Source organism: Mytilus edulis, chromosome 10 (genome assembly GCF_963676685.1).
Source record: "Mytilus edulis chromosome 10, xbMytEdul2.2, whole genome shotgun sequence".
Classification (NCBI taxonomy): domain Eukaryota; kingdom Metazoa; phylum Mollusca; class Bivalvia; order Mytilida; family Mytilidae; genus Mytilus; species Mytilus edulis.
Window position 1 is genome coordinate 55038610 of NC_092353.1, and position 14353 is coordinate 55052962.

General features: G+C 31.7%; 2 protein-coding genes across 2 annotated transcripts in view; one reads left to right on the top strand and one right to left on the bottom strand.

The window, feature by feature from the left end:
• The window catches only part of LOC139492165 (mitogen-activated protein kinase kinase kinase 15-like), a 97870-nt gene that overhangs the window by 51221 nt on the left and 32296 nt on the right, over positions 1 to 14353 (top strand). Inside the window, exons 27-29 of the mRNA XM_071280317.1 lie at positions 497 to 586; positions 1079 to 1105; positions 2193 to 2267. Coding sequence (XP_071136418.1) covers positions 497 to 586; positions 1079 to 1105; positions 2193 to 2267 — 192 coding nt within the window. The remainder of the gene's footprint in view (positions 1 to 496; positions 587 to 1078; positions 1106 to 2192; positions 2268 to 14353) is intronic.
• On the bottom strand, positions 9445 to 13968 carry LOC139492166 (uncharacterized). The gene is made up of 2 exons (XM_071280318.1): positions 12016 to 13968; positions 9445 to 9647 (listed from the first exon to the last, which is right to left on the bottom strand). The coding sequence occupies exon 1, from the start codon at positions 13706 to 13708 to the stop codon at positions 12029 to 12031; it is 1680 nt and encodes a 559-aa protein (XP_071136419.1). The 5' UTR covers positions 13709 to 13968; the 3' UTR covers positions 9445 to 9647; positions 12016 to 12028.

Below are 14353 nucleotides of genomic sequence, written 5' to 3' on the forward strand. Positions count from 1 at the left end.
ACAATTCCTGATATAACAGAAATGCTGATTATCAATTATAAGAATTTAATTGGCAGAATAATTTATGCAATATAACATTATAATTTTTCAACCACTTGCTCAACATGGGAAAAAAGTATTGCTGCCCCTAATTCGCCTTTTCAGAATCTAATGCATCCTGGGTATTATTTTCAAGAGTGTACACCAAAACGTTGTGATTGGTTTACTTGATAAACAATGAAAATTCAACCAATGACGTAACGTTATTTTCATTTTGGTGTACGAACAATGAGATTACCCACAGTCCTTTAGATTTTGAAAAGGCGAATTGGCATCATTAACTAAAAATATATGTTTTAGTTTATTTAATTTTCTTTTCTTATCATAATTTAACTTGACAAATAAACACATGTTGATAATTTGCTGATTTAAAAAAAAAAAAAAAAAAAAATTCTTGGCACATAAACAAATACTTTAACATGTTCTATTTCCTGCATGTGTTATTGTGTATTTACAGTCGAGACACCAAGAATGGGATACAAATGTCCTGCAGTATGGAAAATTTAGACGACCCTGATAATAATCCAGAATTCTTCGAAGATGAAAGGTACGGAATTTATTCTCAATAGCATCTCTTTGTTTTCAACATTTTTGATGAATTTGTTGATAATTTGATTTGTGTGCAGTGTAAAAAATCCAAAATTTGAAGAATGCTTGTGTTTTGTTTACTAGCGCATTTATCATTGAGTTTTGATTTGTCCGGATATTTAAGGGCCAATTTTTTTCCCAAAGACCAATTATTGTTAATAGTCCTTATCTTGATATTATCAGAGGTAAAGGTATCATATATGTTTATTAATTCATATACTGAAAATTCAGAAATTACTGCATGCATTTATTATTGCGATTTTGTCATTTAAGACTGATATCTGATTTGAATTTTTGCAATATTGTGAAAAAATCTGTTTAATATATAAAAAAAAATTCCAAAAGGGAGAGTAAATTATTGCGATTATAATCCTGTTGCATTTTTTGCAATAATAAAAACATCACAATAATTTCTGAATTTACAGTATTTTAACTTTTGAAATCTTTTCAGATTTCTACAAGGCCTACTCCAGGCCAGGTAATCTTTTTTTTTGGAGGTGGAATGGCTATACTCAGAGTATTTTTATTTTTATTTAGCTAAGATCTGCCAAACCCATATTCATCTGTTGATTAGGTATAAGGTTTCAATAGTTTTTTTGAAGTATTGTTTTTAGTTTTGAACTTGGTTCTTTCTTTATATGCAATACTAGAAGCAACTAACATATGCTAAAGTTGGAAATGTGTAAATAAGATAAAATTGGTAACCTTTTGATAAAAATATAGTAATTGAAAAGTTAAATATTTATATTTATAGTCCCAAAGATTGTTTCTTTTTTCAAATGTCCTTCAAAAGTCTCCAAATTGTCCAAACTATTTAAATGACCTTTTGAATTATTCATTATACATTTTTCGTATTTATAGTTTAATCAATGTGTCTTCTTATGTGTAATTTCAGTGAATCACCTACCAGGTACACAACACATATATCACACGCTAACATTTTATTTATTTTTTATGTGTATATAGAAAAGTGTCTGTTTGAATTTAGTTGCAGCTAATACAAATTTATTTTATTTTCATCGGCTTCTTTGCTGTTTTAGTTGATGTTTTTTCAATCCAAAACAGTTTGAAAAGAAAAAAAAATGCATGAGTTCATATCTAGTGAGAAAACTTTTAGTGTTGTAAATAATACTAGACATCAGGCATGATTTAATGTAGTCCGTTTCATTACATTTTTAACATCAGATGCAAATTTTAAACACTTACAAATTTGTTGCATTTTTATAAATTTATTTAAGATTTTATCACAAGGCACAAAAAATTAAGACTTTATGTGTATTAGTTCAAAATTGTTAGTTTGTTGAAATTAGAGGTAGGAATTTTTACACTGCTTCAGATTGTCGTATTTTGATAAAATGGCATGCATTCTTTAATTAAATCTAAATGCCTGGATACTGCCTCTTCTTCTTCTCTCTCTCTTTACGGATGCAAAATATGACCTACTTATTGCTAGATCTTATTCTCTTCACTTATTCACTGCTTTTTATTCTTTTCCAAAATATCTAAATTATATAAATATTCCCCTATCTGTCTACAGTAATGTATGTAAATTAATTATTTTTTAGTACGGAACCTAAATATCATCGTTCTCGTAGCCTCCACTCTGGTTTGTTAAATATAACTGATGCAGATCTCGACAGGTAGGTTTAGTACTGTGTTGAAATCCCCCATGCTTACAATGTCTAGGTTTGGTTGGTAAAAGGTGTTAGTTTGTATTTTGTCACTACAGAGCCTTCTGCACATGTGCATCATTTTGGAGTATATATCAAAATTTGGCTTTATGTTTATAATATATTGCACACATCATGCAAAGATAAAAATTGTTTACAATTACACTGTAAAAGAAGCATTTATATCTTTAAAAAAAGTATTGAATTATTTTGCCCATGCAGAATAGAATTACTGTAAAATTATTAATTTTCAAAGTGTACTTTATTTATTTTTTACATTGGAACATTTGGTACCTAAAATCATAGCCATTAATCCAGGATTCTGTACATTGGTCACAGATATAATTGACTAACGTGAAACCTGAGTATTCAATACTTGGGATTTGAAACTAACTTGCTATGCTTCAAAGAGTAATCTCCTTATGGCAAAGTCTTTGTTATCTCTCACAATTTATTGTAAAAGACTTAATAAGTAGATAGTTTAAAATACCAACAAATTTTATGTAGATCTAAGTTTTTGTTTGATTTTTTTTCCTGTTTTTAGGAATAAAATTTGTTTAACAAACAATCTTAATATGAAAACCTATTCAGCTTATTGCATTTGGTATCTACTGTGATGTGTTTTGTAAATTTTGGAAAAGTTTTTTGTGGATTATCTCCCATCTTTTTGGATTATCTCCCATGTTTTTGGATTACCTCACATGTTTCTCATTTATTTTATATATTCCCTGTCAAAGAAAATAATAGCTGTTGATGAAAACAAAATATATAACTTATTCCCACCATTTTTCTGTATTCCCTTACTACTAAGCTAACACACAGCAATCTTAGAAAAACTTATCACATGCCAAACCTAGACATACAAAGTTCCTGTCTTTAGAATTTTATTATTTAGGTAGTAGTATATTGATGAATTTGTATTTTTAATAAATTTTTTAAACCTTTATTTTTAAATTACATTTATTCCGTTTATTCCTGAATTAGAACCAGAGATGCATATTGAATATCGTCTTAACTTTCTTTACTTCTGCATAACATCATTTTTAGCATTCATTTTAGCTTAGAATAGTTCTTCCTTTGAAACCATAGCTTATATATGGTAGTGGTATGCAGTAGTGATATGCTTAGTAGACTTATTTTTTGAATATACATATATTGCATTTTGTATCATACTTAACATTCACTTAATTTAGCTTTTGTTTCCATTCAAGTTTAAAATCATCATTAGCATGTTGTATATTTCTTCTTTAATAAATTAATATTTCCTATGTATTGCATCAATTTTCTGCCATCTCGTGTAAAGTTTAGTTTCTTTGTGACTACTTTAATTTTCAGCTGTTGTTGATGTCTTCTTAATTTTTTGATTGATTTATTTTTTGATTGATTTATTTTTTTCGTAATTTATGTATTTATATTTTTTTTTTTTTTTTTTTTTTTAAATAAATATTTTTTTTTTTAAATTGTAAGATTTGATAATTTCAGTTGCCCTTGGGTTTCTTTGAATGAATTTAATGTACAAAACTAAATGCTATGTTGTAGAGCTGGTTAGTAATGGGATTATTTGGTGTAATGCCAATGGCTTGCTAGGAATATTAATAGCTGCTAATTCAAACAGACACTGACAAACACTTAGAGAGTTTGAACCCTGCTTTTTAAATTTCATATGCCTACAAAGGTGGTACTGAATTGTATGAAATATTTACTGCAAGGTGTTTCGTTGTAAAACATCATTCATATATAATAATGAATCATTAATACTTCAAAAACTATTTTTCCAATTTACATTCCCCATTAAAAAGTTTGTCGGGAAAGCAATAAAAAAAAACGCCAAAATTATCTGTATCGATATAAACTGGTTATTTTAACACTTAGATTTTTTTGCATGCATTTATTATTTGATTTTTGAACCATGGAAGAAAAATGCAAAATACATTAATGCAATTTCTTAAAATGCAGTATTAAAAAAAATTATACAAAAATTTAAGTCTTGTAAGTTCTTATTTCTGCAAGACCTTTACTTCACAATTTATCGCTATGATAAAAAAAATTACAAAAATTTCTTAATTTACTTGGTATAGAAATAATATAATTTTGAATGCAACAGGTCCTCTGATAAGCTTAAAGTTTTTGTCTATCAGCTCATAGACAAAATTTTGTCATGTTTTTCATCAATGTTTTTTTCATGATTTACTCCTCATAATTGGAATTTAGAATTAAGTTATAAGGAATAACTGTAATATTTTTTTTATTCGAAATACTGTGGATTCATTTATTTTCGTGGGTACCAGTTTTCGTGGTTTGAGGAAAACTTGCATATTCTTGGATATTTAAATTCGTGGTTTGGCAAAGTCTGCATACATAACATTCCTTTAGAAAATTTGCAATTTGTTGAAAATTTAAATTTGTGGTTCCCAGGTAGCCATGAAATCCATGAAAATTGGTATCCAACGAATATTAAGGAATCCACGGTAACATAAAAATTCTGATGCATACTTATGAATATCTCCCTACATGGTGCACCACATTTTTTATGTTATTTCTCCATAGTAAAAAAAAATATTACAGTCATTACTTAATGAATAAAGAAAATGAATATAGTACCACTGCACAGATTTATGGTATTTTCTTAGTATCTAGATTTACATTGTAAGGAATTTATAATTTGTCATTGCATTTTTCTTTGGAATGATTTATTATTTAGCTTTTGAAATTTTGTGTTATTTTTGCAAAAACTTGGGCTTTTTTTTGTATATAAAACTGTAAAATGATTGTGACCAAAACTATCTCAATATTGCTGCATAAGAAATGAATTCTAAATATCAAATAGCGACCCCATAAACTGTAAATTCAGAAATTATTGCGTGCATTTATTATTGTGTTTTTGTCATTTTAGACTAAAATGCGATTTTAATTTTTACAATTTTGAGAAAAATCCAGTTTAATTCATATAAAATATTTCAAAATGCGAGTTTAAATTATTGTGTTTATAACTCTGTCACATTTTTCACAATGATAAAATTCTTGCAATAATTTCTGAATTTTACAGTAGTTCCAAACAAAATGACAATGTTTTAAATAAACATGTTTGAGAAACATCCTTACCTTTTGAAATTCATATTGAAAAAAAATATTAAATATTCAACTAATTCATATTTGCTATATGAATATATATGTTACAGCCATTTCCTAAATTTAGGCATTTTGTAAAATGACTGAATTTTCAGGCAATTTAGAAAATGCCTAACCTTGACAGACATTATACAAAATGACTAAAAATACCTAGTCATTTTGTAAAATGACTGAAATTTTGATGCGAAATTCCACAAATTGCCTGTTGAGTTTCAGGCAATTTGTAGAAGGGGGATATCAATGAGATGCATATGACAAAAGTTGACAAAAACACAATATCTTACCAAGAAAATAACTAATGGTTTGTTAGAACTAATTTATTCTCCAAAAAACAGATTGGAAGTTTTTTTTATGCCTTATGATATGTTCTTTTTAGTGAAACTACGTTAAGCACGTACTCACGGCTCTGTATTTCAGATACCAACAGTGAATTTATGATTATTTTGTCAATATGGCGAAAAAACAAATTGCTCTGTCAAAAGAACACAATTTACAATCACATTTTTAGAAAATATAGATTAAAAACAGTAAATTGAAACATATGAAGTAGAGAAAATTTCGTTTTGCTGTTTTTTTGCTTTCAGTTGCAAATATGTCATGCATTTTTTAAGATGTGAACAATTTGGTTTTTATTGGTATGGATTGTTTTAACTGTGGATTGACCTTGATAAAGGACAGAAATTTAGACTGCATCTTGCAATTGAAATGAAGGTATTTAGGACAGGAACAGAAAAAAAACCTTCAGGACAGCCTAAGAGTTCTCAAAAAGGTTGTCCGATCGTCTGAAAATGTCAGGGCTGGTAGATCTTAACCTGAAGAAATTTTTAACCCGCATGTTAGATTTGATCTAAATGCATTAGATTTAGAGATATATTAAGCCAAAAACTGTATTTTACCCCTATGTTCCATTTATAGCCATGTTGCCCATGTTGTTTGGCAATTAGGGATTAACGGGACAGATTTTTTAAACAAGATACTCTAATGACGATTGTGGCCAAGTTTGGTTAAATTTGACCTAGTAGTTCCATAGGAGAACATGTTTGTAAAAGTTAACAGACGAAGACTGAAAATAGCCGCCGAGATTAGAAAAGCTCACTTGACCCCCTTTGCTAGGAGAGCTAAAAATCGACAAAGAAAAGAAAAATAACAGTGCTTTGACAGGAGAAGCGTTTCCTGCTAAAGAAAGATCACCCGTCGTGGTCAGATCTGCTTGAGTCCGTTTAAAGCTATAAGTCAAAAGATGCGGATTAAACGAATCATGATAATATACTTTGATTTTTTTTTGGAACATATGAAAAAGAAGATATGCATGTGAGATGTGTGTGCTTATTGCGAAACCTTATGTTGCCTAACGTTCAAGTATTTTATCAGTAAAGGAAATGAAAGACCTAAAAGTGTGATGATCCAGACTTCTCCAAATGTGGTCTGAGTAGAAAAAAATCAATTTTTACGCCAAACATTATATAATTGCAAAAACTCAGGACAAATATTGTGTAGTTTTATCACAAATAAAACAGCTCTGGTGAGCTTTCAATTGTTTTTCTTAAGATTTTATTCTATAAAATAATTTCAGGCATTTTGTAAAATGCCCTTCAATTTTTCCAGGCATTTTATAAAATGCGTAGAAAATTTAGTCATTATGTATAATGACTGAATCTTGCAGGCATTTTAGAAAATGCCTAAAGTTTTCAGGCATTTTACAAAATGCCTAAATTTAGAAAATGCCTGTAACATATACAGAGACTTTTGGAAAACCACAAAAATAAATGAATCCACAGGTTATTAAATTTGTTACTTACATTGTACAGTTTTATATATAAACCATGCAAAAAGTCAATAAATATGCAAAAAAGTACAAATATTCAAGTTTTTAGGTATTTTGATTTATTTTAAATACATGTTTCTATTTTATTATTATTTTTTTAGTTATCTCTAATGTATTTTATGGACAACTGAAGGTGGAGGAATTTTCTTCTGCTTGTGTGAAAAATGTGTGTTCTGTCCCTTCTTTCACTACTTTTCACTTCGAATTTCTTACACATTTTAAATATTGCTTTATTACTGACTCTGAACTCAGAACAAAGTAAGGTAGTATTTAACTTCTCTATATACATTATTTCTTTCATGATGTCTTTAGCTCTGAATAGAGACATTACAAAACAGATTGTAAAGTGATTTTTACACGAAGTTTCAATTTTCTGATTTATACATATTTTAGAGTCTCTTAGTGAGATTTTAAATTTACAGTTTTCTTACCCCTGATTCTGACCCTCCTTTCAAAAGATCAAATTAACCAAAGGGTTATTTAGTGGATTTCATTTGAATCATAAAACAAGCGGATGTTTTCCACTTAACTGAATAGTTAAAAATTTTATGATTAGCCAGTAATCATGGAAAGGCAGAATTAGGGGGGATGGGGTGAAGGGTGCCCAGGCCATTCCCCCCTTTTGTTAAAAAAAAATGGTTGATTATACATTTGTATAGGGAATGACTGGAGCTATTCCCCTCTTAGGCAGTCAATGAGTCCCCCTTTATGGAATTTTCTGGGTCTGCCACTAATCATTTTCTATTTATGTTTATCTATAACTCTTGTTGTCCGTAAAATGCATTTAAAAATCTGTGGATATATAGGATATGGAAACAAAGCAGAATTATTTTGATGTTATTTGAATTTGAAATTTATTGAAAATTTAATTGATTCAAATTATCAATGTTGTCTCCACTATTACTATGTATCCACAGAAGAGGACCGTTCCATATATGTGATGACAAAACACTTACATAAGGCACTATGAATATAATAATAATTTAACTGCATACTATACAGGGCCATATACGCTAATTGTTATTTCATCTTAACAAGGAATTTAGGCCCATATCTCTCTGTCTGTGCTCTTTATCCGATTCACCTTACCTCAGCTTACGGCTGAGTTGGTTTAAAACATTGACAGAAATATGAGCCTGATCCCCCGTAAAGATTCCAAATAAAATATAATGTGAAAAAAGTCAAATCTAAAATATTGTTAATATGCATAAAACTCAATCTTAATATCAATTTGTAATTCCACTTATTTTCACTTAAACAAGATGGAACACAAATATTGAAAATTGAGAATTTGTTTTCAAGTTCTAATTTTATGAATTATTTTTACTTACCAGTCAAGGAATATACATAAGGATTATCTCCCTTACAACGTTCTCATAACTCGCAACACCTGGATGATTTCAAACATCTATCTAACATTGATCATCCGGGTGAAGGCCTCCTCAGTTTATCGGCGGGAACAAAATATTCCCTATACCGAAAATTATTTATAACTGGGGAGGTGGTGGGAGCCTTGACTGGTAAGTAAAAATAATTCATAAAATTAGAACTTGAAAACAAATTCTCAATTTTATATCATATATATTTTTACTTACCAGTCAAGGAATATACATAAGGATTACTACTGATTTCAAAGCAGTCTGAACCTTAGGAGGAGTGTTATAAATAAATTATCTCACCTGAAGAGACTTTCTACAACACATCTAATAACAGAAAAACTTCTCTGTGATTCTTTGTCATTTCAACTTCATCATAAGTTCAAATGCAGTTCATAGTTAAAAACATATAAAATACTTCCACCATTTAAAATGCTTCCACCAATAACATTTTAATGAATAACCAAAAACATGCTGTGCAACTCGCCGAAAATATCAACTTAGTCTATTTTCTGTAACACATTTACATCTAATTCACGCAAATAAAATCTACTAAAAGTAGATTCTGAACTCCAATCTGCAGATTCTAAGATCGAATTGATAGATGCTCCTTTAAAGAATGCCCAAGTCGGACCAATAGCTCTTGTAGAATGTGCATGTATTTTCCCTTTCCCTGAAGATTCAGAGTCAGAATAAGCCTGTTTAATAATCTGAACAATCCAATGTGAAATTGTCTGAGAGGTAACTGGTTTGTGAGGTTCACATAAAGCTAAAAATAATTTCCCTCTTTGGTCCTGCTGTAATTTTTTTCGCAACGGTTTTGTTTTATCTAAATATTGTAACAAACTTTTCCGTGGATCTAAAGAGGTATTCTCAGTGTATGTAGGTACGAAAATTTTTGCTCCAAAATGTTTCTCCCTATCCTGTTTGGCTAGGCCATGTCTTATAAACGTAATTCCTTTAGTCTGTATTCTCATGGAGCCTTCATCCGTTCTTAGTGCCTGCAGATCGCTACATCTCCTGAAAGTAGTAATGGCAGTTAAGAATACAGTTTTTAAAGTCAAATCTTTTAAACTCATTTGTTCAACATTGTCAAAAGGACTATTTTCTAACATTCTTAATACTATGTGCAAATCCCATTCAGGTAATAGTTTTGCAACTGGAGGTCTTGTATTGAAAACACCTTTAATCAATCTAATTATTTTAGGATGTTGTCCAATTTGGAAATTATCTATAGGAGGTAATACTGTGGACAACATTGAGCGATATCCTGCAATCGTTCTGTATTGCAAACCACTATCAAATAAATATGATAAAAAATCAGCTATCTGACTTAAAGATATTTTATAGGGATCAATTTTCCTTGTACTACACCAGCTATTGAACCTTTTGAATTTTGAGCAGTAATCTTTTTGAGTCCCTTTCCGCCATGAGGCGGAGAGTAACTCTCTAACCCCTTTAGAAAAGCCTTCTGTTGTAAACCGTTCGTTGATAGAAGCCATGCAGTCAACCTGAAAACTTGTGGATTGGGATGATAAATCCGAGTTTTCGGTTGACATAACAATTCCGGAATAACTGGTATCCTGATGGGAACTGCTATCAATAATTGAAGCAGCTCCGGGTACCAATGTCTCCGTGGCCATTGGGGAGCTATCAACAAAATCTGACACTGGTACTGCCTCATATATTGCAAGACTTTTGGGATCAGACAGATTGGGGGATAAGCATAGGCATACATTCTCTCCCATGAAATTGTCAAAGCATCCAGAGCTAAAGCTTTCTGATGTGGGATCCATGAACAAAAAATTTCTGTCTGACGATTGTCTATTGAGGCAAATAAATCTATGAGAGGAGTCCCCCAAATTTGAAATAGATTTTGAACCACCAGTTTGTTCAGAGACCATTCCGTGTGTTGAATTTTGGTTCGACTGAGTTGGTCTGCTAAAATGTTCAATTTTCCCGTTATATGAGCAGCCTTCAATCGAATATTGTTTTGAATTGCTAGATTCCATAAATCCCATGTTTGGTAGCAAAGAGTGGGCGATTTCGTCCCCCCTTGTTTGTTTATATATTGGACCACTGTGGTATTGTCCGATCTTATCAGAACATATTGACCTTTCAACTGATTTAGGAAGTGTTTCAGCGTTAAAAACACTGCTTCCAATTCTAGGGAATTTATATGTTTCTTGCTCTGCATTTCTGACCATTCCCCTTGAAAAATTTGATTGTTCATAAAACCCCCATACCCGGTTTTGGAAGCATCTGTCGTTATTGTGACAGAAGTCTGAGCCAGTTGAAAATATTGGCCTCTCAGCGTGTTTGCTGAATTTTTCCACCAACTGAGATGTGATTTCAGATGTGGTGTAACTGGGATCTTTATGGACAGATCCTGACAACTTGGTCTCCAAAATGAGAGAAGATGTAGTTGAATAGGTCTCATGAACAAGCGTGCATTCGGAATTAACTCTATGCAAGATGCCATTATGCCTAGTAATTGTAGGAAGTGAAATGCTGACACTGCATTCCCTGATGAAAGAATTAATATTGCCATATTCAGTTTGTCTATTCTTTCCTGAGTTGGGCAAACAAGTCCCTTGTCCAAATGAAACTGCCCCCCTAGGTATATCAAGTTTTGAGTTGGTACTAGACTTGACTTTTCTCTGTTGATAAGAAAACCTAGTGACATTAGGAGATCAAGACATTTCTTCCGATCTTGATATAATTGATCCTTGTTTTGATTGACTACTAACCAGTCGCCTAGATAGACTGCTAGTCTCACATTTTGAGTTCTCAGAAAAGCCGCTACTACCGAAACCATTTTTGTAAAGACTCTCGGAGCAGAAGTTGGTCCGAAACAAAGAACTTTCCACTGATAACACTGGTTCTGAACAGAAAATCTGAGAAATTTGCGATGTTTCTGAAATATTGGAATGTGTAAATAAGCATCGCTTAGATCTAGAGAAATGGCCCAATCTCCTATTTTTACTAGATTTAATACTTTTGTGAGAGTGTCCATTTTGAAATGTATTTTCTTGAGATACCTGTTGAGGGGTCTGAGATTTATTACTGGTCTCATTGTCCCATTCTTTTTGGGGACTAGAAAAAATGTACTGTAGAAACCTGTTGCTGCATCTTGCTGGCGAACAGGTTCTATAGCGTCTTTTTCTATAAGAGTATTTATTTCTTGGATTAAAATATCCGAGTCTTTTAAAGACACAGAGGTTTTCCGTATGCCTGTCCAAAATGGCATTTCTAGAAACTCTAGTTTGTAACCCTCTGTTATTACTGACAAGACCCATTGATCGTCTGTTATTTTTTCCCAATTGTCCCGAAAAAATCTTAGACGACCCCCAACTGGTATCTCGGCCTGATTCTGATAACTTATTACCTTCAACTCTGAGTCAGCTACTGTTTTTCTTTGGGATCCGAAAAGAATTCCAATTGCCACCTGCTTTCTTTTCTTTATCCTTTTTCCCAAAGTCATCAGCTTTATTGTCTTTCTGGAACTTCCTGGGAACAGATCTCACAGAAGATTTGTTATAATTAAAACCTGAGCGTTTATCAGCTGAATTAGCATTGTTATAATTAACATGAGTAGAACTATTATTAGAACTATATCTAGGAGCTTTATTTTGCCAATCTTGACGCACCTGAGTTGATTCAAACTTTCTCTTATTATTGTTTTTATACTCTGGTAAGAGATCGTCTAGTTGCTCACGTTGTTCTTTACGTTTCTCAAGTTTGTCTTCCAAACCTTTACCAAATACACCCTCATTCGAAAGAGGTAAATACAACACTTTAGCCTGTATATCTTTCAAGTTATTTAAACCAGACTCAGTAGCTGCAGCTTTCCTGCGTATCATATGGTTAAACGCCCCTGTGCGTCCTACCTGATCAAGAGACTTTGTCGAAATTGCAAACAAGTCCTTCACCATTTGACAAGTTTCATCACTTACATTTTCATTCTCAACTCTCTCTAATAAGGTTCCTAATGTTTGTTGCATATACAACACTGATATAATACCCATACGTGAAGCCACCTGCCCTTGATAGGCTAGATTTTCTATCTGTTTTAAAGGTTGAGTAACCAATTGCTTGTGTTTGTCCCATGACTTAACACTATTTGTACCATGAACAGTTCTTATCATTGGTTCTAATAAATCATCCAAACTGGGTACTTGTAAAAAGCTTTTAGATTTATCATTAACCGGAAAACAACTACGGTATTCATCTTTAAAAGCAGTAAGTTTCTCTGGATTTTTAGTTCTCCAGGAACGTTCTAGAATTCTAACCTGCGCTTCATCAATGATCAAGCCACCTGAATTATCAGAAGATTCTGAAGGAATATCTTCCTTGAAAAGCTTAGACAATAAATTTAAATTATCTGACTGCTTGTCTACAGTTTTATTGTTATTATTATCAATGTTACTTGTTTGTCTCTGATTTGACTGACTTTCAACATTGTTATTAAATATAGTAGGTTGAGTTTGTAGATATTGGCTAAATCTTTCAACATTTCTAGATTTATTGCCAGCCTGAGAATAAACACTAACAGGACTACCAAGGCCACGAGAATATTCATCCTCTGATGAACATAGACCAAGTAAATCAGCCTTTTCACGACTGTCTATATGAAGAGAAATTTCTGACCTATTGTCAAAATCAATATTTCTAATAATTCTAGGACTTCCCAAGTCCTCATCAAGATTTGCATTCAAAGAAATTACCGGTCTACGCTCCCCTGTACTTGGGACGTTATCCGAACTTTGTTCTCTCTGCGTGGCTAAACCACCAGATTGAGAATTCTCTGCAACAGTCGAACTACCTGTAGTAGCACATGACTTGTTCAAAACTGCAAATAGCATATCTATTTTCTTATCAAACCTGTCCTCCATGCTGGTTAACTTATTCTCAAGTTCAGCCGTCTTTGACACACGTTTCTTTTTCTTTGAAGAAGAGTCTTTTGTTGTCCTCGCCATTTTTTTCACGAGAAAATCACCCGTTGGCGTTTCACCTGCACTATCTGAATCTAAATTTTCAGCATTTGCGTCAGCAAGTGAGTGTCTATACTCTTCCGCCATCGTCCAATATGAACGGACGATAATATCAAACGTACATAAATAAAAATTTCAACGACGAGACTATAGTAGGAAGTCTCAAAGTGAGAACGTCTTATTTTGTTGCCGCCGAAAGATAAACTGAGGAGGCCTTCACCCGGATGATCAATGTTAGATAGATGTTTGAAATCATCCAGGTGTTGCGAGTTATGAGAACGTTGTAAGGGAGATAATCCTTATGTATATTCCTTGACTGGTAAGTAAAAATATATATGATATAAAATGGATATTTGACTGCATTCTGTAGTGTTATGTATGCTTTAATTGGACAGCCCAGATTTATTTTATATGTTGTGGTATTCAATAATTTCATAGCAGTTTTATTTCTTTTTTGCTTGATTATTTTTTCATTTTATTTAGTCTTTTGATTATCAGCTTTCAAATATTTTTTTTTCGTAGAAAAAAGCAAGAACACTAACTTAATTAAAAATAGCATACATGTTACTGGTTGAATTCAACAATCAGGAAAGAATATGCTCCCCAAAAAACCTACATACTTGAAATATCAGGACAGTTTATCTCATAATTAAACATTTTTGGATATTGCAAAAAATAGCTGAAAATTGATCACTATCCAGTATGCTTGTACTAAAGCATCTTTCTATAGCG

What these genes read in the sequence shown, in the direction of transcription:
- LOC139492166 (XM_071280318.1), bottom strand. Translation starts at nt 13,708, where the DNA reads ATGGCGGAAGAGTATAGACACTCACTTGCTGACGCAAATGCTGAAAAT.